Source organism: Coffea arabica, chromosome 2c (genome assembly GCF_036785885.1).
Source record: "Coffea arabica cultivar ET-39 chromosome 2c, Coffea Arabica ET-39 HiFi, whole genome shotgun sequence".
Lineage (NCBI taxonomy): Eukaryota > Viridiplantae > Streptophyta > Magnoliopsida > Gentianales > Rubiaceae > Coffea > Coffea arabica.
In genome coordinates this window covers 19,351,552-19,377,932 of record NC_092312.1, presented here as the reverse complement: position 1 = coordinate 19,377,932, position 26,381 = coordinate 19,351,552, and the positions used below count along the sequence as shown (strand labels likewise).

Here is a 26,381-nt window from a genome sequence, read left to right as displayed (position 1 = left end):
GACACAAATGTAGCTTCTTGGCTGGAAGTTAAATGCTTAAACAGATATAGTCTATGATGAAGCTGCATGGCTTTCAGAAGAACAAAAACAATTAATAGACTGTTAATTACGCAAAATTCGATCATCAAGTGGAATCTAAAAGAGCATTTTCCAAGCTCAACTTATTGGTCTTTCAATAGCCATCTGCAAATTGCACGTACGAATTGATCAGTTATTTACAGAACAAAGACGAGGCTTTTACAGAAATGGATCAGGGAACTAATTAGCATTGCACGTTTAGTGCCGTGGAAAATACTCCTTGCCACGAGAAAATCGCGTCCATCTAAGCTGCTTGTTCTTGATGATGGGGTTCCACTACTTTTTCAATTGCAGGCTCTGCTATTTTCTCCATCTCTTTCAGGTCTTGCTTCATGTCACCAACCTGTCAACCCAAAGTAGCCAAGCTGCCATTAGTGAACCAGTAATTGATTTACAGCAAATGGTTTTCTTTTTTATTCTTAACTGATCCACATACGTTGTGAATAAAATCTTCGATTAATTTAGCCTCTTGAGCGGCCACACTTGATAAGTGTTCTACCGCCAGCACAGCTTCTTTGATTTTGTTATTGTCCGGAAGCTTTTCAGCCACCTCTGCTGACACCTTCTCCGTCACAGTGGCCACGTTCTCCACCACCTCCGCTACAACTTCTACCTCTCCAACGACCTTTTCCACCTTCCCTGGACGCTCCCCGATTATGATTCAAAGAAGCTTTAATTTAGTGAGATGCAACTATCCAAGTAATTAAATCACCTTTTAATCAAATACCCGGCCCCATAGAATCGTTGTTTTGTACGCATAACACAAACGTACCTTCCAGTCCTCGTAAGCTTTCCCACTCTTGCTTCCAGAAAGGCAACAATAATGTCATCAAAGAACCCAAAAGCCACTTGGCCCTGCAGAATTTAGTTCTCCCTTTAATCCATAAAAAGATCGTGTCTTCAATGTTGAGAGGGAACTTGAAGGCAGCGAACGAATCAAACTTTTATGCAGGCTGAATTAATAAGCAAGAAGCGTAAATTACTGTTCTTCTTAGCTGTTAGATGTGGCATAAAGATTGGTTCATAGTTTGTGGGGTATGACATAGATCATCCTTTCTAACTGGGGAATTTGTGTTTCTATGAAGTCTAATTCATTGGTTATCTTTTGAGTAGCTATATATTTTTTGGTTAGGCAGAACTAAGTGTTTTTTACATTGGCAATCTTTTTCCTTGGATGAAGTAGCATTTAACAATCAGTTTGGTTAACGAGTACTTAATATATGCACTTGTTAAGAGAGGACTCAAGCTGGGATATGCATTACTCTCCAGATGATCCATACCCTTATTATACTCATTAAGAAAATTGCACATTATTCAGAGGAGCATATCTGAGTCATGCCTACTGCGTACTCCTTAGTCATGCCAAACAAGCTAGTTCTTAATTACCACGATGAAAAGCTTTGCTTGTCAGCAGAAGCCGGCAACGTTGGCTGAACCTTCTTCTCTGCGTCCTTCAATCTACAACAAACAAAACACAGCCCCAAAAGAACAGGTAGAAAAAAGAAGAAGAATATATTTAGCAAAATGGAAGATGAGACAGCAGATGATATATATAGAGAGAGAGAGAGAGAGAGAGAGACTGCTACATTTGAAAATCGGGTTTTCCTTTTGCATCAGCTTGGTCGATGGGGGCGCTAGTGAATGATCTTAAGTACCCTTGATTCATGTAATTGCCACAACGGAACTTGGATGACAAGAACTGGCGGTTGCCGGCATTTGCCACCGATGAAGAAAGTCTATAACGGTAAAGTAGGGTGACCAAATCCTGAAGTTTGTAGGGAGAGTTTCTTGCAGCAGCTGACATAGTTATACTTGGTACTATATGATGAACAGATTTTCCACCGGACCAAAGGCTTATCATTCACCCGAAAACAACAAAAAAAAAAAGAACTTTCTGATCGAACAAGGACTCCTTATCGTTGATGAATGAATAGGTTTGATGGTATATTATTGTTAGCTATAGAGAGGGATGCCACAACTCAAGTTGGAAGTCTTTTAATTTGGTCGAATTGAACTGGACAGAACGTGTTCGTGTAGACAATATGGGTCCAAACGTTAAAATTAGTACTAACTTGAGAGCAGCAGATCGATACGAACACGCCAAGGTATGATGCGAGCTTTCCTAATCCTATGATCACTTTTTTAAGTTAAAATTTTCGCAAGCAACATCTTCCGTGCAAGTTAGTAATGTTTCGTTTTTTCTTCCAATTTGATTTTCTAAATATATACCATAGTACTTGGAAACAAATTTCACAGGTCAAATCTTCCAAATTAATTAAGCTGCTTTCTTCTTAATGCTAATGCTGGGTGTATAATATAGGATCATATATATATATATATCCATTTTTTTTTTTACCCTGCCCTTTGCTCTTTCTTTCTGGTGAAGTAACGTAAGAGCATGACAGGGTTGTTAGTTAGCTACGGAGGGAGGACTTTTTCCAGGGTGGAAAATAATAGTAATACTATTCCCTGTAGTGATCAGTAATTATTTCCGCTTCAAGTATCATTATTGATAGGTCACCCAACTGACAACGATCCATTAGTAATTAATTATATCACGAACTGACTTCTTATCATTCGTGCAAAATGCAGCTGAACAATCAAAATATAAACCATACTAATGTATTCTATTTAGTATAATCATCAACAAACAAACAAACAAACAAAGATGGCAGGGTTGCATTAATCAAATTCAATCTGATTCTTCTACTTCAAACGTACCACCACTAGAATTGAAAACTGAAATTAAGCACGAGATTAATTTCGTTTACTATGTTAAGCTAAATTTGATTATTGTTGGCAAACTAATAAATATCAGTACCTTTTATTACTGTTCATCAAGTCGACTCTTACAATCAGCACCACATTTTTCAGGGAAAGAATTTCATGTACGAGGCAGCCGGATTTGAAGAATCTGCGGGTAATATCAGCCTGGAAGTCATTATCAGATAGGTCAAATAGGCAAGCTGTTTTAATGGTTGTGGATGCTTTTTCAGAAACTCCATTTTTTTTTTTTTGGGTAAATTAAAATTTGGGTGGTTCGACTCCGGTCATCACTATGAGTCAAGGCATATCTCTCCGGACCATAGGTCGTTTACAGAGATTCTCACAGATTCTTTTTCAACACAACCGTCACATTAACAGCTAATTTTGAGCATACAACTTTTTACAAGAAAATGACTCATTCTCGTTAATTAAGCCAACTTGTGATGGCTAGAAAACTCCTTTATGAACTCAGATTCGGAACCAATTACTTAAAAAATGTACCTTGTTGTTGACCAAATTAAACTGCTCCCACATGCATTGCTGGGTTCTACTTCTCCAGCTGGAGCATTTATCAAATGTAAAACAATTGACTGAAATAAAATGATGGTTGTTTCCCATTCAAAATTAGGAAAGAAAGTTGTGCTCATGTGGAGGGCCATGCCAATATATATATATATATTTTTTTAAAAAAATTTAACTAGAGAATTATAATTACAATGCTGAAGTTTTGAGCTAAAGAAAATATTTATCCATTGGAAAATGGATCTTTTCTCATGGTGAGTTCACCAGCTTCTACCGTAGTGTTTCGGTTGAAAGTTCTTTGGAATTAATGTGCGGAGACAAGAGAAGGCAGTGGCATTACTGCGCTTATTTGTTCCCTATTTTGTGAGCATAATGCACTAATAAGTTGAAACTAGCCAACAACTCTCTTAAATCTAACTTAAACACTTTTTGTTTTTGCGCTGAAAATTTTTTTTTTTTTAAAAAAAAGAAAAAGAAAAAGGTAATGCCCATATAGACGAAAGAAACAACAATGAGCGTCATTCACCACTATGCAGTTGAATTTGGACTAACCCAACAATTGCAACACAGTTACACAATACTACTGCTGTCCACATAATCAAGGAGAATTTTCACGTGTGAATCAAAATGTAAATACGCCTTTGATTCCAAAAAAATATACAATGTATTTATTTCATTGCCGATAGTAGTACTTATTTTAAATGAAATAAAATTAATTAGTACATATGGAATAAAAATTATTTGCTTTTATTTTTTATTGTAGTACTTTTTAATGTGTTTTATATAATATAAAAACATGATTAAAAATAAAAATATATTGAAAAACATAGTTAGAGAATTTTTTATTTTTTAAAATATAGAACTCAAACAAAATACACAGCAAGGTATGAATGCGGTATAAAATTACCAAATAGCATTTTATTGACTCTTGAAAATCTTGTGAAAGTTGCAACGTAAATGAAAATTATTAAAATCAATCCGTTTACAATTTAAAGGAAGAAAGATAAGTGATGGAAAATTTGGGCAGATGTTCTAAGAATTTTTAAATTTTTTTTTCTGCAATACAAATTTTCAATTCTTTGATATTATACCATCTTGTATTTTTTTTTTATTTTTTAAATCATGTGACTTTGTGTTTTTTTTCTAATAAGATGTTTCATATTTCAATTAAAAGTATAGTATTATTATGGAACTATTATGTAAGGACATTAATGTTATGTTGTTAAAATTTTGGATGGAGAATTCATCATTAATGTTTGATTAATCAATGAAGAGGGCAAAGTGTATATATTTAAAGTTCAGGGGGGTAGAGTGTTATAATGGATCAAATTCAGGGAAGCAAACTGTAATTAACCCAAAAAACTACATGACCATGTATGGATAAAAAACTAAAGAAAAACAAAGTGACCATTTTGGAGTGAGCTTGATGGGATTTTACCTATTTAATCCAATATTTATTTGAAATTCCAAAATTTTTAATTCTTTTTAAAATAAAGATTTCGTTATTTCAAAAGATAACTTAAAAATTACTATTATAGATCGATCCTTTCAAGCGAATATTTGAAATGATGACTATAGACCACTTTAGAACAAGGAATCTAGAGAGAAATGAAGAATAAATAACCTGTGAATTTGCCATCTAAAATTGTGATTTTGAAATTGTCTTTTCAAAGTAAAATCTTTATTTTGAGAAAAATTCAGAACTTTGTATTACTTTTGCAATTTCCAATACAATACGGATTATATAGGGAAATAAGACATGCAAGGACGATCTGCCGCCTTCAAAGTTAGACGGACCTTCGTAGAAGTCAAGATCAACAAATGGCCGGATTAGGAAAAAAGAAAAGCTTTTCTTTTGACAAAAAAAAACGAAAAAGTATTAGCTTTAGTCAACATTCAGCAACACTCCAACTCCAAGTGGTAGCCTTCGCCGACTCTTCCATCCATCTCAATCCTCATCCAACCTCCAACCCCCAGCCCCCCATCCCCCAGGCCCCAACCCCTCCTCCCTTCCTTTCTTCCTTCCTTCACCCCACCAAGAACACCCCAGAAAAATCACTGTTATGAAAATCAAATGAGCCATGTCCTTCCACCACAGGAAGTTGCTTAATGATTCTCTCGAGAATTCAGTTGAAAGACTTTGTCTATCTTTCTGTGATCCTGTACACAACCTAGACGGATCTTGTCCGGTCAGATGTATACTCCAATGTTATCCAACCTGCAACCATCCACTCTTTCCCGGTCTGCCTCCACCACCTCCTGATCATACTTTGCTTTCTGATGGCAAGCATTCTACCCAGCCATCTGGACTCTATGTCTCCCTCTCCGTGTCTCTTGGTGTTTTAGCCACAACTTTCTTGATTTTCTCTATCTACATGATATACAAGTTTTATAAACGTCGGTATACGTCTTCAAGGAGTAGGCAATTGATTCCACAGCCCCAGCAGCAGCCTGGAGAGGATGAAGAAGCCCATCTGGATTTTCTTGATGAAGATCAGGGTCCCGTGGTTGACCATCCCATATGGTATATCAGGACAGTTGGTCTTCAGTCGTCTGTGATTAATGCAATCACTATTTGTAAGTATAAAAGAGGTGATGGACTGGTGGAAGGAACAGAGTGCTCTGTTTGCTTGAATGAATTTCAAGAAGATGAGACTTTAAGGCTGCTGCCCAAGTGTAATCATGCTTTTCATATACCTTGCATTGATACTTGGCTCAGATCACACACCAATTGCCCCAATTGCCGAGCTGGGATTGTTGTGAGCACGGCTAACCTCCAGTCTTCGTCGCAGAGTCATCATAATTCAGGTCGTGTGGAGGAAATCCAAATGGGAGTTTCGGAAAATAATAGGGATTCCGAGAGAGAAAGGGAAAGTGAGGTTCTTGAAGTCGGTGTTGAGGTGGAAGAGGAAGATGAATCAAGGGTAGGAACCGGAAATGCATCGAGGAGAAATGAAAATTTCATGGAAGATGTGGGAAATAGTGGTGCCAGAGAGGAGGAAGGAATTCAACCGCTCAGAAGATCAGTTTCGATGGATTCCTTATCAGCCTTCAAAGTTAGTGCTGCTATTGCTAATGCATTTCCACCACAATGTGACAGAAACTCAGACAACAAGAATATGCAAATGAATGGATCAAGTATGGGTCTTGCTCCAAAGGGAGCTGGCAATGAGCAGTGCTTGTCGAGATCGGAGGGTTGTTCTTCGGTGGAGAGATCATCGCAAAAAGAGACTTCTGCGGTAAAGAGATCACTTTCTTGCAGTGCCAGGGTGTTCTTGTCAAGGTATAGCAGAAGCAGGAATTCCGTTCCTCAGCCATGAGCTTTTGGCCTTGAATTCAAATTACATGATAACTCTCAACAAGATGGGAGTTTCCAATGTTTCCACATCAAATGCACATAGAATTCTGATACTGAAAAAAATGAGGAGTTGAAACTTTGATTGAAAGGCTGACCCCGGAATTGGGATCAGCTGCAGAAAGTTGTCATAAGCTTGTGAATGTCCCGTAACGGTCGCACAGAACCTGTAAGTGTAAGTAAAGTTTTGCCTTTTATCTCAAAGAGATGAAAATCTAAACTGCGTGTGATACTTTTAAGCTTGAAAAGCAATAATGCTTGGTTTCAATCTTTTGGTGGATTTCTCAAAGTGCTAATTATAGCGGATTTAGCATTTTGCGTGCTTCTTAAAATTTTTGGTTTTGTCAGTAATAATTATTCAGTCTTGCACCGGGATCCCATTTTTCAAGCAAACTGTCCTCTGGCAGCTGTTTCATGGTTTTCCCATATGTTAGGGATGATATTGCAGAGTTCCAAGTTGCAGGCAGCCGTGAGAACAAAGTCCATAGTGATGATATCATCTTCGTTTTTCCATGATCACTTCCTCCTATTTTCTCCTTTAGCTGTTGCCGGTGGGATATAATAAGCACGCGAGTTAAAATTAGTAGTGTCTTGAAAGTATAGCCTTAGTCCCCGCTAATCAGTGATCACAGATGCATTGACAATGAATCTTCTGCCAATATTCGTTTCAATCCCATACTTAACCTCCGGTCCACGGCTACTCCTGTTCAACCATCCAATTTGTGGAGCATTTAAAGTACTTGCTGGCCTCAAGTATGGGTCTTCTAGTTATCTCAATGAACCCGTACCCCATACCCATAGGTGTTCATCTGCTTCAGCACCCTTCTTTGGATTCAGGGCTCACTGGTATTTCCCTCCTCAACTCAGGTACTCCTAATACAAATTCGTATGTTTAACATCTCAAAACCTATTGGGTTGCGGCAATAACAAAAACTGGGGACATAGCGCCATACATTATATGAAAGAATCCTTTCCTAGTTCCAACTAGCTCTACCAAACCAATCACAAATCCTTCCTTTCCAAATAATTATGAAAGATAGTCTACTTATCATCTTCTGTCAATTAAACTTTTGACGATATTGTAAAAGGCAAAGCGTACTCAACAACTTCTGAAGCACCTACAAAGATCTGAAGCTAACAGCGGCTCAACAACATCTGTGAATTTGATAACAAAGAAACGCCTGATGGTATTATTTGCTAAAGTAAGTTTTGATAAAACTCCTGCATATCGAACCAAGTCTAGCCTTAGTTTAAAGTCGGATTCCACTCCAGCATGCCTCAATTTGAGACTTTCAAGCTACTTTTAAACCTTGCTACAATCAATCGTCCACAATTGTGCAGCAAGACTTGTAGCCTGTGCCTGTCCGATATTCACCACCCCATAGCCGAAAAAGCTTCTCTCATCACTTCTGATCTGAGCACGCCACCTCTACCTACCAGGCCCGGACTCCATTCTACTGCTGAGCCATCCACATTTTAAGTTTACAAACCAAACTTCTTCTAAGGAATCCCTACCAATAATGATCTCCCTTCGCCGCCAAAACTTCTTCTTTCAGACAAGAACATCTCAAATTTCAGATACCTCGGACCAAATATTCTTCAAATGCTAATGTGTAGGTAATGATTTAGCTTAATCAACAACTCGCTGTGCCACACAAAAACATGACAGATGGTCTTCCTAGATACCATATAGCCCATTTGTAAAATCGTTTTGGGAAACCCCAAATCAGATAGAAAGACATTTTACTTCCAAACTGAAGCATATTGCTGTTGGACAAACTGGCAAAATTGCCATCAATCAGGCTTTTGGTAAAATGGAAGTCATTCGAATGTTTGACAGTTCTATCACTGTCAAACAAAATGTTTGACAAAAATTCAGGGTCGTAGCCCGGATTCCAGATGAATAAGGTAGCCCAAACCAGAGTCACTTATGATTGGCCTGGATCGTGTATTAGAGGGAAAATCCCTGGTGGGTAGGACGACACCTTGGGCCTGGTAACCCTCTTTCGGTCCTGGTAACCTACTGGATAGGCCGTCTAGTTTTGGAATGTCAATCAAGAGCAACATTTTAAAGCCACAGTAGTATGATTTAGCAAAGAAAAATTGAGAAAGGGGTTGTTGTTGTAAGTTATAGAGTCAACAGTAGTAGAAAGAGCCGAGACAAGAAAGAAGTTAAACCTCAATTTTAAGAAATTTTCAGGTGGATGAGTATCTTGGAACAGATTAAATTAAGGGTCCTCAAATTTTAAACAACCATGTTGAATAATGAAAATTCTCACTCAAAAATTATCTATTGTACAAGTATAATGGTCACACCCATTTGAAACCAACCAACCCCGTTTGCACCAACAAATCACGACCCAGTACATTGCTTTTAACTTTCCCTTCCCTGCGGGCTTCTAACTCCATATTTATGAATCTCGTGTGGATTGAGTGTATGATGGATGATTATCAAGAGCTCAATCTCTCGTTCCTTCCTCTTACATAAAGTTGACAGGGTGCGTAATTGCTGTCAAATTTATGAGTATTTTTCCTTGAATTTTGATCAAATATTATATTAATTGATAGATTCTACTTATGCTTGATTAATGATGTTAATTGTAAGAGGTAGAGGAAAAAAGTGATGAAAGGAGGCAATTTTTCAGAAGACGATGAACCGGTTTGTTGTGGGCACGTCCAAATTCTATTGTCAAGTCCGGAGAGATCGACATTTGCACGTTTGGCAATTTCCCAATTCAAGTTAAAGTCCTTAGGAGCGTATTTTTCTGTTCCCAAGATGATTGCCCTTCAGTCTTTCCAACCTGTATTAGGAAACGAGTTAGCTTATCCTTTGTCATTTTTAGGAAATATCCTTTTCTTAGGAAAAATTAGAAAAGTAGTAGTGCTTTCGAAGGAAACGTGAGAAACGGGGATTTCTTCTTTCACTTTTTGTTTTCTTCGACTTTAAAAAGGGGATATCTTTGTTTTGTAGAGGTGATTGAGTAGTCTCGAACGAAAAACAGAGGAACGTCTTTGTTCTTAGGAGATTATTATTAGTCTCGGCACAAAACAAAAACTAAGGAGCTGTCCGTCTTTTCTCTTTTGTTTTCCTATTTGTCGAAAGCTTATGCAACTTTTGTCAATGAAATTACTTGGATTATTCCCAAGGATGAGTGGGGTAATTTTCTTTTTCTAGTCAATGGGATAACGAATGGTTTGGTTCAACTACAACTGTGAGACGTAATTGTTTTATCTATTTCTTTTATTCATTAATATTCGTATGTTTTCTGATTTAATTTCTCATGGTTATTTTGTTATTTGAATATGAAGGGCTCGATATTTAATTCAACCTAATAATCCATTGCCAATTAAGACAGTTAAATCCGTAATTGTTTAATTGTCTTAAATTAGTGGTAACTAGCGTAATTGGTTTCATATTAGGGAAATATATGATCTAATTTAAATAAATCCTTATAACATGGTTTTTCTAGTTTTTAATGCAACTAATAAATTAAATTCTACGAGGTACCTTAACTATTAGTAATTATCAAAAGGAAATATTGATCGTCATTACTTGTTTGGCAATTATAACATGTTTGTTAATGGATAGATGAAATTATTATTAGATCAATAAGCAGTTGTACGAACCAATTCCAGAATTTTATCCTTGGCTAGAGCTTTTTTATTATTGAATTAATTTAAATTTTCTTTCATTTGATTGCTTTTACTTAAATTGATTTTTTTTTTATTTTAAATTTTCAAAACCCCCCATTTAATTCTTGCTTGGATGGAAATAAATCATGCAGTCTTTGAGTAGACGACTCTACTCACTGCTATATTTGAATTTAAGTTTAGAGTATGAATTTTAATTTTGGTGGTTTGACACCCATCAAAAGTTTATATGATACTTCTTCAAAAGTGATGATTCTGTCCTTTCAAATTGATCAGACTCCGTTCCAACTTTGTTTTAGTTGGCGAAATACTTAGAATGTGGTTCGAATTAGAGGGGAGTATAACCATGCTGAATCTGATCAAATGCTAATGTAATGCAACATCAAAATGAATGGAAACCCAAATTTCGCGTAAGACAAGTTTTCGAGGGACGCCTATCGCCAAGAAAAAATAATGAACTCACTTTAAAATTGTTTAAGCATAGAATGTAGACAACGGCATGTAAATATGTTTGCGCCTTTCATACTTTTGGGAATAAAAATTTTCTGTTGTAATCTTCTTGCTGCTTTTGCTCCTATTTTGACTTGAAACTTGGCTATGTACTGGATAAATAAACAGGGATAAATGTTCTTTTCTGTTAGAGCTCCAACGGGGTTGTTTACGCTTAAGCACTCAAGCCTGAACGGGAAGATTTGCTCCAAAAAGAAAGAAGAACATGAGATTCAACTCAATCTCTTATCTTTTCATTTTGTTGAACCAAAACGAGTCCGATTTTGTACAATTCAACTTGGTTGAACTCAAACGCGACTTTGAGATCAAGAGGGTGAGTTTGAAATTATCTTTGTTTGCCACTTTGTTGTGTCTCGTTACTTTGTTTAAATGAGCATATACATGATCACTTTGTTGTACAATTCCATCACTTTTGTGGGTAATCTTATATACATTGATAATGCATACATTATTATGCTTCTATATATTATATATAAAATTTAAAATTTAAATTTAAATTCAAATTGCTTGTCATGCATCGAACAATGATCATGTATATATTGTCAAGATTAATCCAACCTTTATTGCCCACTAATATCAAGTTTATTTCGTTCTTATTTTACCTTAATATAGGTCCATATTCCATTTGAATAGGGATCGCAATTGGGACGGGTGCCCGTAGGGATTGATGGGGTGAGAGATGGGGCGAGGCAAGGATCATTTTCTGTCCCCCTTAAAAAATGGGGTGGGGGATAAGGGAGTATACCCCTGTCCCATTACCCACCTAAAAAAATAAATATATTATAATTATATATATAATATATATTTGATATTATTAGTAGTTATAAGTATTAGATTATGTATATGTAATATAATTAATATTATTATTTACACTAATAATTATACATTTGTAATACTATAAATTAATGATTTGTTGTATTAATACATTTATACTAAATTACTAGTTACACTTTTATTCTTTTGCACTTAACAAATTTCTATTGTCAAGAAGTTATTAAAATGATTCTCAAAGTATGGATTCGGATGCATCAACTTTGTGGATTATATTCTCATAGATATATAAAGCTTTGCAACCTAGAAAGCATTATGGGCACCTAGAAAGTTGAACAATGTTGCTCATTCATTTTATCCATTAACTTAACGGAGGAAAGGGTTGATTTAGTTAGCATGCATGGATTAAGCATTTCTTTTGATGAAGAGTGGTTACACTCTTAGCGTCTGTTTGATAACATAAAAAAGTGTTGAAACTAAACCTTTTCAGACATTCAGATATTTTGAGTGTTTGATAAATGAAAATATATCTGCTGAACTTGTTAAACAGTGCTGAACTTGTATGTATTTTTTCAGCACAAGAATCCTAACTGAATGCTTAATTCTGATAAGAATCAATAGAATTACTTCAACTACCTTAGCTTATCTACCAAATCTACCCTTGTTTGTAAATTATGTTCAAAATTCTTATCTAATTAAACAACATAATATTCTCTATCTAACAATTTTTAGTTTCTCTTTTATCCCCTTTTAATGACTTTCACAACCTAATGTTTTCTATCTAATGATTTTTAGTTTCTCTTTTCTTCCTTTTTAATGGCTTTCACATCTTCTCCATACTCCTCATATAATATATTTCATCTTTTATATTAATTTGATTTAAAAATAAATATTATCATGTTCATACCTAACAATTTTAAACTAATTAAGTCATAGATTCTATTTCTTTTTGAATGAAAGGATATAAGGGCAAAATTATCAAATTAAACTTATTAAGCATTCAATTATAAGTATTTATCAAACAGTATAAATATGTTTAGTATTAAAATTCAGACATTCATAGCAAATTAATTGTTTCAGTATTCAGATTTCAGAATTCAGACCTTAGTGCCAAGATGCACTTGTAAAGTCAAATTGGGCCTTTGCTCAGCAATTGTATAGTTTACAATATATTAATGAAATTATCTAACGTTTCTGAAAAAAAAAAAAAAAGTATATGGAGGGCCTTTCTTCCAGATTTTATTGTTACCACACTTGTTGTAGACATTATTTTACATTAATGAAAATTCTTTTTTTCTATTTAAAAAACAAATTTTTATTAGCTCTTGCGAGCACTCATGGGAGAAGCGGGACGGGGGCGGGGGAATGTTTGGGCATTCCTACTTGTGAGCATACAACTCAAAAGAAAAGAACAAACAAAGAGGGCAGTAGTGCATATTAAATACTTATAACATTACCAAGTTTTAAAAAAAATTTGAAAAAGATGTGGCCAAAGCCAAAAGGAAGGCTATCTTGTGCCACAAAGGGCAGTGTAATCAAATTCAAGAATCTTGAATCCTAGAACCTTGAACCATTCCATAAATTAAAACATCTCCCATTAGCTATCAATGTCGTGTAAAGTCATGAAGCGAGGCCAGATGAAAGTTGTGACTATTTTTTTCTTAAAAAAAAAAAAAAAATGAAACCTAGTGATCGGCAAGCAGGAACCAATAAACTGCAAAATAATTAATGCTAGCAGACAACAATCAATAAACGGCAAAATAATTCATGCAAGATATCAACTCAGATTATGGCGGTCAGGCATCAGCAGCCTGCACTGGCGATCTTTTTCAAACCCAACCTAAAGTAAGGAAAAAGAAAACCGCCAAACTCCTTAACCATCAATTGCTGTCCCGATATTGATGGAATTAGTCCAAGCGGCAGAAACAAATGACAGTAATCCAGTGGGAACACGGAAGTTGCGTTTTTTGCAGAAAAATTTTACAGCATCTAGTCGGAAAGCAAAAACCCATTAATCAACAGCAGCAGGAGTCTTGGGTGCATGCCGTCTGACTAAGGTCGTTTCCAACCAAACGAGCGGTTGGAACCGACCCGAAGTGCATACCTGTAGAAGTACTGCTGCATATACAACACGGCTTGACTTAAATGGAGTGGCATATTCCTCATGCTGTGAATTTGGGTCAGGAAATATATATATTATCGGGAATTTGGCTAAACTTTAGTCCTTTACAGGCTACAGCCTGCAACCGCCTCTATTTTCTTTCTTTATTGTACTCTTGTTAACCGTCCTTACTTAGATTTTGGTATGCTTAAAAAATGTGATTAATGTAGGCTGGAAGAAGAACAGAATAATAGAAACAACTAAGCCAAGGAAAAGATTTTAATTTTGTGTGATTAAAGGGCAATCAATAAAGCTCTAGGAATAATGCACTCTTTTGATGTGTGGATTTTTGTTGTATACGGCTCTTGCCTAAAGAATATCGGACCTCAATTATTGAGGAGGCTTAATTGATGTGTCAAACATATAATTGAGTGGAAGGAAGTACAACATTCAAAGGTTATCCAAGCATCAACTTTAATGATTCCTACTTTTTTAATCATGGGTTCCCAGTTTGGACGCATGATGTTATTCTACATGGTGGAGTAGATTTTTATTAGATCTAAAACCAAATTTATAAATCTTAGTGTTCTTTGGATTGCAATTTTCTAACGAAAAAATTTTACGCTTTTCATGAACACATTTTTCAATCACCTTTTTATCTCACGTATATCAAATCGTTACAGTACATTTTGAGAACAAGAACAATACAGGCTGATTCTTTGCTGAGCTGATTCACTTGTTTGTTCGACGGAAAACCATTTTGATCATAAAATGCGGTTGTAACTTCATTCGTTTAAGCCACAGCCCCGCAAAGTACTACAGCAAAAGTGTGCATGGAAGTCAAGTAGTATATATGTAGTAACTATACTTTTTTTTTCCCACAAGCCGGTGGAGAACATTTGAGACCTCAAAGTAAAAATTGTGCTAGTAAAATATTCCTGAGACAACTTTAATTGAATAAAATTACAAACTGACTTGAAAATGTTAGGATGAATAATAATAATGTCAGTTGATTCAAACAACTTGTCATTGTAAAATTTGAACTAAAAACCTCTGCCTCTCGATTTGACATGCAGGAATGACATAAAAAGAAAAGATCGTTTCGACTTATTCGTTTTATTTTCATGTTTAGCATGAATCATTTAAGTTGGACGACTATTTTTCTTTTTCTTCAAGAACATTCACTCCTCAAAATGTTCAGGAAAACATCTTTTTATTCAACCTTATCCTAGAACACTCAAAAATAACAAGCGGGATGTCAAGTTTGACAACATCAACTCAGGGGAAAGAATAAATGAGCATCTACGTCTTAGTGTTCTAAGAATTGGACAGGTGCATAACACTACATTAAAGTCAAACGAAGAAGTAGCATTTTCCTGATGAGCAAACGAAGAAACAAACAAGTTCACATTTTCTCTCCCAGAATTGAATGTGGAATAAATACAGCCATAAACAGACATAATTGTAACGCATAAAGCAAAAAAAAAAAAAAAAGGCAACTGCACCTCCAAGTGGTTACTTACGACAGGTGGACTGGTGAGAAGAAACAGTCAACAGAGTGACGGCGTCACAAGCAAAACCATGGAAATTTCCAGCTTAATATGTTTTCCTATTCTTGTGGGACTAAACTCTCAGTCGATCAAAGACGCTAATGCCGGCTCCCAGTACAGTGGAGTATCAGCTTTGGGAACCCATTGTTGTCAAAAGAGTTGTGATCCCAGTTGTAGGATTCTACGATTCACCTTTCTAATGTTGATTTGGATCGTCATTTCAGTCAGAGCTCTTAATTAATGAGTTCAAAATTGTCTTTGACCAATTAGTTCTACTGATCGAGATTTATGTGATCTTGGACTCCATGGGGTTTTTCCATCAAATTAATACTACTACTGCTTAATTTCTCGTAGCAAAAGTCAAAAGTCTTCAAGTGTGACTAACTAATACAAGTAAAATGATGTGGAAAAGGCACTACTGATTAGAATTTTTTTCAAAAAAGAAATAAAAAGAAGAAAGTTTACTCTGATCCATGTTGTTAGCTTATCGAAGGAATCGGCGGCTGAGTGCTAAATGTCTGCAACACATACCATTTCCATGGTTCTACACTACTGTTTACTAAGTATTTCGAGTCGACTCATGCATGCTATGCACGGGTTTACATTTTAAACTATCACAATAACAAAAATTTACTTTTGTTACATGAAATTAAAATCTAAAAAGTTTTTAAGAAGTATTTCTTTTTCGTATCCAAATTTATGAAAATGAATTATATTCAAAGAAAAGGGTATAAAAAATGGTTCAGTAGAATGTGCTAATTATTTTCAACGTCGAGTTAATTTTTAACTATAGGTTGCATGTTCCGATGCCTCAAAATAAAAAAGGTTGTTACTATATATGAGATCATAAGAAATATTTATGTAGATTTACTTATATGGATAAGTTCAAGTCAAATTTTATTTATCTATTATAAGTCAATATCTAATGATATTATGCATAAATATATGCAACGGAGACCACTGTATCACCACCGATTCAGACGAGCGCCAGCTGACAACATTTTCAGGAAAGTTTGAATTTTGAAATGTAATTAAGAGGATTTGATCCTTTGACCTACACTCAAATAGAATTTTAAAACTCTTTGGTGACTAATTACCCTAAGAGTAGGTGGTTGCTTGCAATTAGAGCTGTTAAGTTAATCGAGTAGCTCGAAAGCTCGTTAGAGCTCGGCTCGTTAAGACTCGAGCTTGGCTCGTTAATTTTGGTTAACGAGTCGAGCTCGAGCTCGAAACATGCTCGTTTAGTTAACGAGCTCGAAACTTACTCGGCTCGTTTGATACTCGACTAGCTCGTTAGAGCTCGTTAACGAATGGCATATTTGTCATTTTAGAAATCAAAATTATAAAAATTAAAAATTATAGGTTTTTATTAAGATTAATTTGCACGAACTCGAGCTCGAACTCGTGAAGCTCGACTCGTTTGTGATAAACGAGTCGAGCTCGAGCTCGAGCTCGAGCCACATGTACCTTTAACGAGCCGAGTTCGAACACATTTTAAAACTCGTTTTCCTAACGAGCTCGACGGTCAAATACTCGGCTCGATTAACAGCTCTACTTGCAATTCGTTCTAAATTTTGACTTTGTGATCATTTCCAAGTTATTCAAAATGTATCTATTGCCTCAGTATCACCATCCAACCAACCAAGTTTTTAAGTTGAAAGCCATGTGCGAACTTGTGGTTGTCAGGGTGCCTCTTTCATGATTTACTTGGACTTTGAACCTGCATCACTTCTTCTTCATCTAGAAAGGCACAACTTCTAGATGTGGGAAGGAGCTTGGCTACGAGAATGACTAATCCCAGGGACCCCCCCTGCATTGATATTCGTGGTGTTGCTTTACCTACATTAGTCTCTTCTGTACAACGCTCACCCTCCATTGTAAGGAAAAAAAAGAAAAAGAAAGGCACAACTTCGCAGGCCACCGCAGTCAGAATCAAATTACCACAGCGTGCGTGCATCGTTGTCGGACGTACATGGTTACTGCTACGGTCTTTTCAATTAGGCTACGCTGCTGGCCGGATAAATTTCCAAGTTGATCTGTAGCCCAGCAGCTTCGTTGAGTTAGTTCAAATGAACTAGCAGAATCGACTACTAAAAACCCTAAAGTTATTTTTTAAAATTTTTAAAAAAGAGGTTATTATAACATGCAGGATCGGGTTCAAATAATTTGATGTGTAAGCATGTACACTACAACGTGACAAATAGTAATAATCGAGTAGTGTTACTAAGAAACGAATACTCGTCAACATCTGATCACTTGGCTTTTTATTCAAATTATTCTCAAAATATTTGTATTCATGAATTTCGTCGTTGGTGTACCATAAAGATGGTGTTTTGATCGGCCCTTATTATGGTGGTCGTGTTTCCTTTTTTTTTTTTTGTTTTAATTTTATTTAATGGATAAAAACTTTCCTTGCATGGCTTCCAGCAGCATTCAACTGCTGTTAATGAAAGAGCACATACAATTCTCACTTGATTACTAGGCACTAGAGCTCAATGAAACTTGCTCTTGTATGTTCTTTCTACCGTGTTCTCATGCTAGCAAACAACCGGGAAAAATAAATAGAGCGCATTTATTACTGCAATGACGTGAAAGTGAAATTAGCAGCTTTACAATGCACTTTCACATCTAAGTTCCAAATATGACAACTGATGATACATCATCGTGTCCCATTTAAATATTAATCTCCAAAAATATTTTTGAAGTTTCATTAACAAAAACGAGATCTGCCTTGCGAACAAAAGGTCAATTTTGGTGTTCCCTCTGTGAATAACGAACGAAAGCGTCGGTTCCTGCTGCAGGAAATTATTTTCCACAACAAAGTCCGTTCTTTTTCCATCATATCCGTGGATAAAAGTGGCTAATGTTGTTGGCGGGACAAACACACTATTAAAACGATTTTGGCTCTTAGTGCTAGGTCGTCTTGGTAGATATATCAAACTTTTCGAATAATTTTGTCAAGTTATATACTTCGAGGTAGCAATTGCCCCATCAAAACAGGGATTCGAGGTCTCACCAATTAATGTTTTGAAGATCGAATCAGATCGATCGAATTGTGAATCGGTCGTGACTTTGATTTGATTCATACTTTATATTGGTTAGGTCTAAGAATTGATCAAAACCGTGTGAATCATAACGACCATGAAAATGACAGTTTTATGCTCTTGTCAATTAGACTGGAAAAAAAAAAAGAATAATTTTTTTGAAGTCTGAAGACTAATCACTAAAATTTATCTTTGAAGGTGTAAGTTCTTTGAAAAATATTTATGTTTTTATCAGGTGATCTCTTAAATTAGTCCACTTGATATCTTATTTTGTACACATATATTTATATATTTTATTAACAAAACATTGAATCGGGATTGAATCGGTCAAACCGATTAAATCGCGAGCCAGACACCTCACTAGTTTACTTACTGATATGAGTTTTAAAACATTGCATCTCACCGGTCAAATTTAGTCCTTTTCAGAGTAAAATGGTTATTTCAAAATCTTTGATGCCTTGCTCTCTATCTTATTTATGCTCTTTAAGGACAAACGGGATTGAAGTATGGGGGAAGGGTTGAATTAGAGGGAAATAGTGGAAGGTTAGTATACTAAGAGGTCTTAAATTGAAAATATCTGGTAAGTGGGGAAGTGGGGTTGGTAGGACCCATCCGCACAAAAGTATCAAAACAGCTGCCAGCCAAGGGCAACGGGCGCTCACACTTTGAGACCCGGGATATACTACTGAGTCTACTAGTTTTGCACCTATAAATTGAGCCAGGCCTGGGGGCCATTCTTCCACCGCCATCCTACTACTGCTTAGCTCAGTTTGCTTAGTTTGCGGTTCCCAGCTTGATCAGTTAACTAAGCATATTTACTTGACGACCCAAATGGCAAGCGTTAAAGCACTCGTGCAATCTCAAGACCTCAAATCCCTCCCTTCTGATTACGCTCACTTCAAAGACAGCCAAAAATCCATTGTTGCAGGCCCTGAAGTTTCGCTTCCCGTGATTGATTTTTCTTTGCTCAGCTCAACCAATCCTGATGAACGTGCCAAAGTCATCGAGGACCTCGGAAAAGCCTGCGAGGAATGGGGCTTCTTCATGGTACACTCTCTTTTTCTCCCTTCATGAGAATAAAGCATCTAGCAAACATAGACTGCGTATCCTACTCGAGAATTGTTTGAATCTTCATACTCCAACCAATGCAATGTAGTTCGTAAAGGAATTTTTTTCTCCCCCTTTTCGCTTTAGAATGAGAGGGAGAGGGAGTTCAATTGCCACCGTTGTCGTCTTTCTTATTTAATCCTCCTCTCACCGCTTTGCTTCTATAATCCTCCTTTGAGAAAACCATCATATTCTTCACCACCTTGAACTTTGCTGATGAAAAAATTAATACACATATATATACACATATTTGAACCAATGAATAATTAATCGCTCTGTCCGGCATGCATATAACTAGTGTTGCATAGCATATGATTGAATTGGATGATGAAATATAAGATGCGTGCAGGTGGTAAACCATGGCATACCGGAAAACCTAATCAACTCATTGTTTAACGTGTGTAATGAGTTTTTCGATATGCCGGAGGAGGAGAAGCTCAAGTTCGAAACCACAAATCCCCTGTATCCGGTCATGGTCAGGTCCGGCAGTACAATTCACGATAAATCCAACCAAACGGTCCTCTTCTGGAGAGATTATCTAAGGTTCTTTGTGCATCCGGAGTTTTACTGCCCGGATAAACCCCAGGACTTCAGGTAAACCATCCATCCCATCATAGTTTTTCCTTTCCCTTGTCAACAATCGTGATTCCCCTGTGAAAAGTTACGTAGATGATTTGCTCGCTACTAGTATTCTTGGCAGAATGATCCAAATATAGTGGATCCCATCACCCCTTGCCAACCCACCCCCACCTAAAATGGATGAAGAGGATACAATGAACTTTCTATTGTTTAAAAGAAGACAAAACCAAAAAGTTTTTTTTTTTTTTTTTGGGGTCAAGTTTTTAAAATGGAATAATTAGATCAGAAGTCAACACTTGTTTTTCAATGCATTTTTTTTTTAATTTTCAAACAATATTTTTATTTCACGTATATTACATCATAAAAAATATTACAATAATTATTCCAGATAACATCTTAAATAATACTCTATCCACTACTAAAGCAATACCAATCTTCTGGATGATCATTTATAAATCAGCCATATTCTTTTGACCGACCCAAGGGATTACGAAAGTGTTTTATTATGTTAGTATTAAATAGGAATAGTAATACTAATAGGTATGATTTGACTTATAGTGACTCATAAATTCTACTGTTGCGTCACTTTTGGCGGGGCCTCGATTTGTTACCTACACTACTAACTAAGTTACAACTTACAACGCACGGAAGTGTGAAATTGACCTGATGTCAATTGATTAAAAATTGCACTAGCACTTGACTCCAATTGCCTGAAAAATGGTCCCGTACTGGCCCCACCAAACCCTTTTATTTTCTACTTTATCTCTGTTGACCCACGCGACCTCAAAAAAAAAAAAAGCAGAAGGACAAACAAAAAGAATGAAAAGCAACTTATATAGATATAGATTATATATAAATAAATATATGTTCTATATATGTTGTTACCACATGGAAACTGAACTGACTAAAAATGGGTTCCAATCCAGACGGGGTCATTTTGACTTAATTTGAATGGGTGTAGGGATCTTATATCGGAGTATTCTCAGAGAACCAGAGATTTGGCATGCAAATTACTGCAGGGAATATCACAGAGCTTGGGCATGGAAGAAGACTACATCCAGAAAGCCATGGACTTGGACCACGGTACCCAAATCTTCGCAGCAAATTACTACCCACCCTGTCCTCAACCTGAATTGGCAATAGGCATTCCTCCTCATACGGATCATGGCCTCCTCACCTTTCTCCTGCAAAATGGAGTTGGAGGCCTCGAGATCCAACACGAAGGCCAGTGGTTCCACGTTAATGCCCTTCCCAACTCCATTTTCGTCAACACTGCCGATCAACTCGAGGTATGGATGGCATACTACTACTCAAGTTTTACTAACCTCTTGGATGGACGAAACCTTTTTTTTTTTTTTTTTAAAAAAAAAAGCAGAGAGAATGGGCTAAAAAACTTGATGCTTTGAATTACGCAATGATTAAAAGAAATGCATGAATAATAAAATTTTCAAATGTGTGTTTCTTTTCTCTTTTTTTTTTTTTTGGGGGTTTGTTTGTTTATGAACTCAAAATTATTACCACCAGGTTTTGAGCAATGGGAAGTACAAGAGTGTGTGGCACAGAGCAGTGGTGAATAACGAAAAGACCAGAATTACCTTGGTGGTGCCGAATGGTCCATCACCTGATACAATTGTTACCCCAGCCGCACCGCTGCTGCGCGAAGCTCCGGCTGCATACGGTCCGATGAAGTACATGGAATACGTGAATGTACAACGTGTGACCAGACTTCACGAGAAGCCCCTCTTGGATCGACTCAAGCTGCACTAGTTTGTTCTTCCTCTTGTCGATCGTCTGCTGCATGTCCTGCTACCATTCTTTCCACCTTATTGCTACATTTGTTACATTTGTAAACGAGGCGGGAGATATTGGACGCTAGCTGACGAGCTCCTCCTCCTCCGCTTACTAAAACTCACTGGAGGAAAAATATAGATGTATTTCTTTTTTTTTTTTTTTCCCTCGTACAACAGTGATAAATAAGTACTATTGGACTTGTACTACTTTTATGTTTTTTGTGAAAGAGTTTTTCGTCCACTTGGATTCTCCTCCCTCCCAGCTAACCTACTTTCTCTCTCTCTCTCTCTCTCTCTCTCTATATATATATATATATATATTTTTATATATGTGTCTTCCACTATGTATTTCGAACCATACTTTTGCAATTTCGATTTTTGGGGATTTATAATACTCGTATTGGTGGTGTTGGTGAAAAATATTACTCCCTATTACAGCTAAGGCCTTGTTTGGTATCTCCACTTAATACTGAAAATTAATTTATTTAAAATTTTTTAAATTCAGTGTATGTTTGATAACATAACTTAATATATTAAGCACTGCTAAATTTGTGTACAAACTTTTAAGTGAAAAATTTTTACTAATTTTTTAAAAAATTAACTATATGTATGGCGCACAAGATATAAAGTTTTAGACTACTACTCCAATCTGCTTACTGCAAGAACAAGAATGCTTTCGAGGCATCGGATGAAACTTGTTAGGGGAAAGAGCTGTAGCTGATTTTGCTTTTATTTTGAGGCTATTATGTTGAGGCAATCTGAGTAGGTCAGAATAAGAGAATGGGACACCTTAGAAGAAGTTGGCGTCGGTGGTGTTCTTTTCATGCAGAGGATTAAGGATGAACGCATTCATCATCGTTTTCATATTCAAGTTTGAGCTTAGGTTCATCATATACGCTTTGACGGTAATTGCTAAATAAAAGAAGTTTAAGTTTAACTCTTCGAAAAGCACAAAAACAAAAAAGAAGAAACAGAGAAGGCATGCGGTTAAATTTCTCTCCGTAGAATCCCCCATAACTTATCCTCTCTAAGTTTTCCTTACTTTGAAGTTCGAATATTGAATGTGTTTTTAGCCTAATTCTCATAACACGTACGTTGTGTTTTTCTCTTTCTGTTGCATATGCCATTACTTTCATCGTCACCATTCAATCCTTCGCCAACGGTTTAGGCCTCCAACTCCATCGTAGGTTTATCACCTTGCGCTTCATGGAGCATAATAGTCTTGGAAGACTATAACGACTTGATGCCATTTACAAAGAAGAAGATTTACCAAAATTAGGGGTGAGCAAATGGTGCATATTCGGTAATTCGGTTATATGAATTTAGTAAATTCGATTATTGAACTTACAAAATTCTAAACCGCTTTCAAATTAGAATTAGAGATACCCGAATTCATTCAATTCCGTTGAATTTGGAAACGGTAATGAATTCGGGTTAACCGATTTCATTTAAAAAAAATTTGCTAAATCCTTTAATTGCAGTTTCTGACCTAATTAAAATAATAAGTATTATAGTTATACTTAAATATAGTTATGTATTATACCTATACTTATTAATTATTATCTAATTCTAGTCATGTATAAAATAATAAATATTATAGTTAAGTTATGTATTATTGTATATTTGTATTATTATAGTCATATAACAATTAACAAATACTAAAATAGTATTGTACATCATTATATATTATTATTATCATAAGTACATGAAAATACCATATACTAACTATTATTAATAGCATTTATCTATATAATATAATAATATATTAGTAGTATATACTAATAGTAAACCAATTCTTTATAAACGAATTTGAAATTGGTTATTAACAAATTCGTAATCTCATTACTTATTTCATACCATATTAGAATTCAGTGAATTCGGTAAATACCGCTTTTGTATCAAATTACCAAATACCCGATTTCAAATTACCAAATTGAATTTGAATTCGGGTATGAATTCAGTACGTATCGAATTTGTTCACCCCTAACCAAAATAGAAAAAGATAAAGACTTGATGACTTTTCTGGTTTAGAATGATTTTTAAAACAGAAATTGATAAACCTACAATGGTGGGTTCTAGGAAAAAAAAAACAAATGGAAATCTAATACGAGGAGCAAAGTTTATTATTTCATTTATATAGTATACAAGTATATTAGATCTCCAATTTTCCTCTTCATTTTTAAATTTTGACATTTTAGAATTTTCTCCGAAAATAGAGACTTTAGATCTTAAGGGCTAGGGCCTTTGTGGTTGAGAGGCTGCACCCCCAATCATATTCATCAATTTGATGGTATCTTGTATACGTGGGCAACTTCGTGCACAGTAAAGACGGTTTGATCCTCGAAATCGAGTAAATAAATTGATCTCTTCGGGGGAATTAGAGTTAATTCCAATTTGTACCATTTAACTATCCCCAAACACTCATTTTGGACCTTAAACTTAAAAATGAAACACTTTAGTCCTTGAATTATAAATTTTATCCCATTTAAGTAAGATTGTCGAGGAAGTGGAACAGTTTTGAGATTAAAGTGAAAATAATTTATGGACAAAAATAAAAGTAATTTTATATTTTAAGGATTAAAGTGGAATAAGTTATATACTTTAGGGACTAAAGTGAAATAGACTTGATAGTTTAGAGAATAAAGCGTCTTATTCTAAAGTTTAAAGACTAAACTGTAAGTTTAACGGCTAATTACTTAAATTATAATTAAAAAAAAAATTCTATGACATGCCGTACTGACTAAGTACGGCAGGTAACGTACACTTTTTTTTTTTAATTGAAAAAGCCCACGGTAGCCAATAGTTGGCCAACAATTGCAACAACCAAACCTGCCGTGCTTGCCTTAAGGTTTTTTTTTTCCCCGAAAAGGTAAAGAACAAACACGGCAGGCAATCTTCCCATTTGCTAAAGCTTTTGCAAAGGCCTCCCAATTGCTAAATTGGAAAGAATGAGCAACATGTGCTGGGAATGGGCGAAAAATCGGGTTAGGCTATTCCCTAAATTTTTTTCAACTAACCAGATTTCCAAACAAACAAATAAATTCTATTTTTCTTGTCATGTCATGCAAAAGTTTAACTTATTGCTTGAATTGTACATGAAACGTTATCACTACTTATTCTTTTTTTTTTTTTTTGTTTGTAAAAATAGTTTGAATATTTATATATTATCCATCGGCACATTTCTCACAATCTTCAGTAGCAAAATTTAAGTACGCAATTTTTCAAAGGATGTTGTCATTTCTTATTAAGTGAGCCAACGTGTGTTGACTTCTAATACTTATCCAATGGCTTAGCCCTTATTTTAATTTGATTGTTAATTTTTGTGGAAAAGTTTTACATTTTTCGTGAATATTTCTTTTACAAACTTTTTATAATCATCTTTTTATCTTGCATATATTACATTTTAAAAAAATATGTTACAGTAATTATTTCCCAAAAACTCTTCAAGAAGTGCAATTCAACTGACCTTTTAGTCTAGTTAGATATTGGCAATACATGTCGGCCAGTTGGTAAACATGAACCACTTTTTTGTTAAAAAAAAGTTGTGACTCATGAATTGATGGATCTGTCTTAAAACGTGGTGCCGAACAAAAGCAAAATCACCCAAACTTTTTATTATAAAAATATAAATAAACATTTGCTAAATGTTAAAATGGAAAAAAAATACTTAATTGCAAAAAAAAATAAAAATAAAAATAAAAAATCTACCCCAAAAAATAGGGTATAGAATGGAAAAGAAATACTTAATGCGAAGTACTACTAGTATTAACCTAAGAGAGAGACAGAGCGGACATGGAGGGGGGGGGGGGGGGGGGGGAAGGCTCGTGTTTCTATCCTACAAAACTATCCTATCCTACTCCTGCAAAACAAGTATAACCTCTGCAAACAACCGGGCAGCCATTTTTTTTTGGATTTGATCGAGGGTTACGTCAGAGTTTATTATATGGTACACCAATTATGATCCATTTGTTTTAACTGCTATTGAGTTACGTTGCTTCTAGAATGGGTGTATGGAGGGACCTACAAACCTAAAATCGGGATGCAGAAATACAACTTTCCATTTTTGACATTTTCTAATTGCCTCCTGCATTAATCGGACCCTTACTGTGAAAGCCTCTCGTACGCGAGTTGCTCGACCTAAACTGACAATCACCCCTTCTAGTCACAAACAGAGTGGCACTTTATTACTAGAAGACTAGACTAGGTACGTTTCTCTTTTGTTATTATATAAACAATCCCTTACGAATTTTTTCGGTGTTTCTTGGTTGGAGAAAATCCCCCCAATATTCATAGCACACCTTTTTTGGCCTGGAATTGTTCTCTAAAAACATGTCACGTCTCAGAGACTAATAAACATAATCTCACCTACCAGCTTGATGACCCGTCGACAATGTGACTGTGAGGGATACATCACACAACAAGTGAGCGAGCTCATTGCTTCTGATTCCCTACAAAACTTTTTTTTGCAGTTTTTTGTTTGTTAAATATATGCTCTTCCGTCTCGGCCATTCGAAATTATCATTATCTAGCTAGAATTCTAGATGAGTCCTAGTGCTG

The 26,381-nt window shown here is 35.6% G+C and overlaps 3 protein-coding genes across 3 annotated transcripts; 2 read left to right on the top strand and 1 right to left on the bottom strand.

The window, feature by feature from the left end:
• Positions 1-129: 129 nt before the first annotated feature.
• Positions 130-2,190, bottom strand: LOC113726597 (uncharacterized). Its single transcript, XM_027250403.2, has 5 exons — positions 1,665-2,190; positions 1,465-1,536; positions 851-933; positions 515-717; positions 130-421 (listed from the first exon to the last, which is right to left on the bottom strand). The coding sequence occupies exons 1-5, from the start codon at positions 1,937-1,939 to the stop codon at positions 323-325; spliced, it is 732 nt and encodes a 243-aa protein (XP_027106204.1). The 5' UTR covers positions 1,940-2,190; the 3' UTR covers positions 130-322.
• A 3,110-nt stretch (positions 2,191-5,300) lies between these two features.
• On the top strand, positions 5,301-7,001 carry LOC113726611 (uncharacterized). Its single transcript, XM_027250422.2, has one exon. It carries the CDS (start codon positions 5,448-5,450, stop codon positions 6,684-6,686), a length of 1,239 nt encoding a protein of 412 aa, XP_027106223.1. The 5' UTR covers positions 5,301-5,447; the 3' UTR covers positions 6,687-7,001.
• Positions 7,002-19,041: 12,040 nt separating this feature from the next.
• LOC113726610 (2-oxoglutarate-dependent dioxygenase 19) lies at positions 19,042-22,065 on the top strand. Its single transcript, XM_027250421.2, has 4 exons — positions 19,042-19,395; positions 19,805-20,049; positions 20,996-21,323; positions 21,559-22,065. Exons 1-4 carry the CDS (start codon positions 19,180-19,182, stop codon positions 21,799-21,801), a joined length of 1,032 nt encoding a protein of 343 aa, XP_027106222.1. The 5' UTR covers positions 19,042-19,179; the 3' UTR covers positions 21,802-22,065.
• Positions 22,066-26,381: the final 4,316 nt, after the last annotated feature.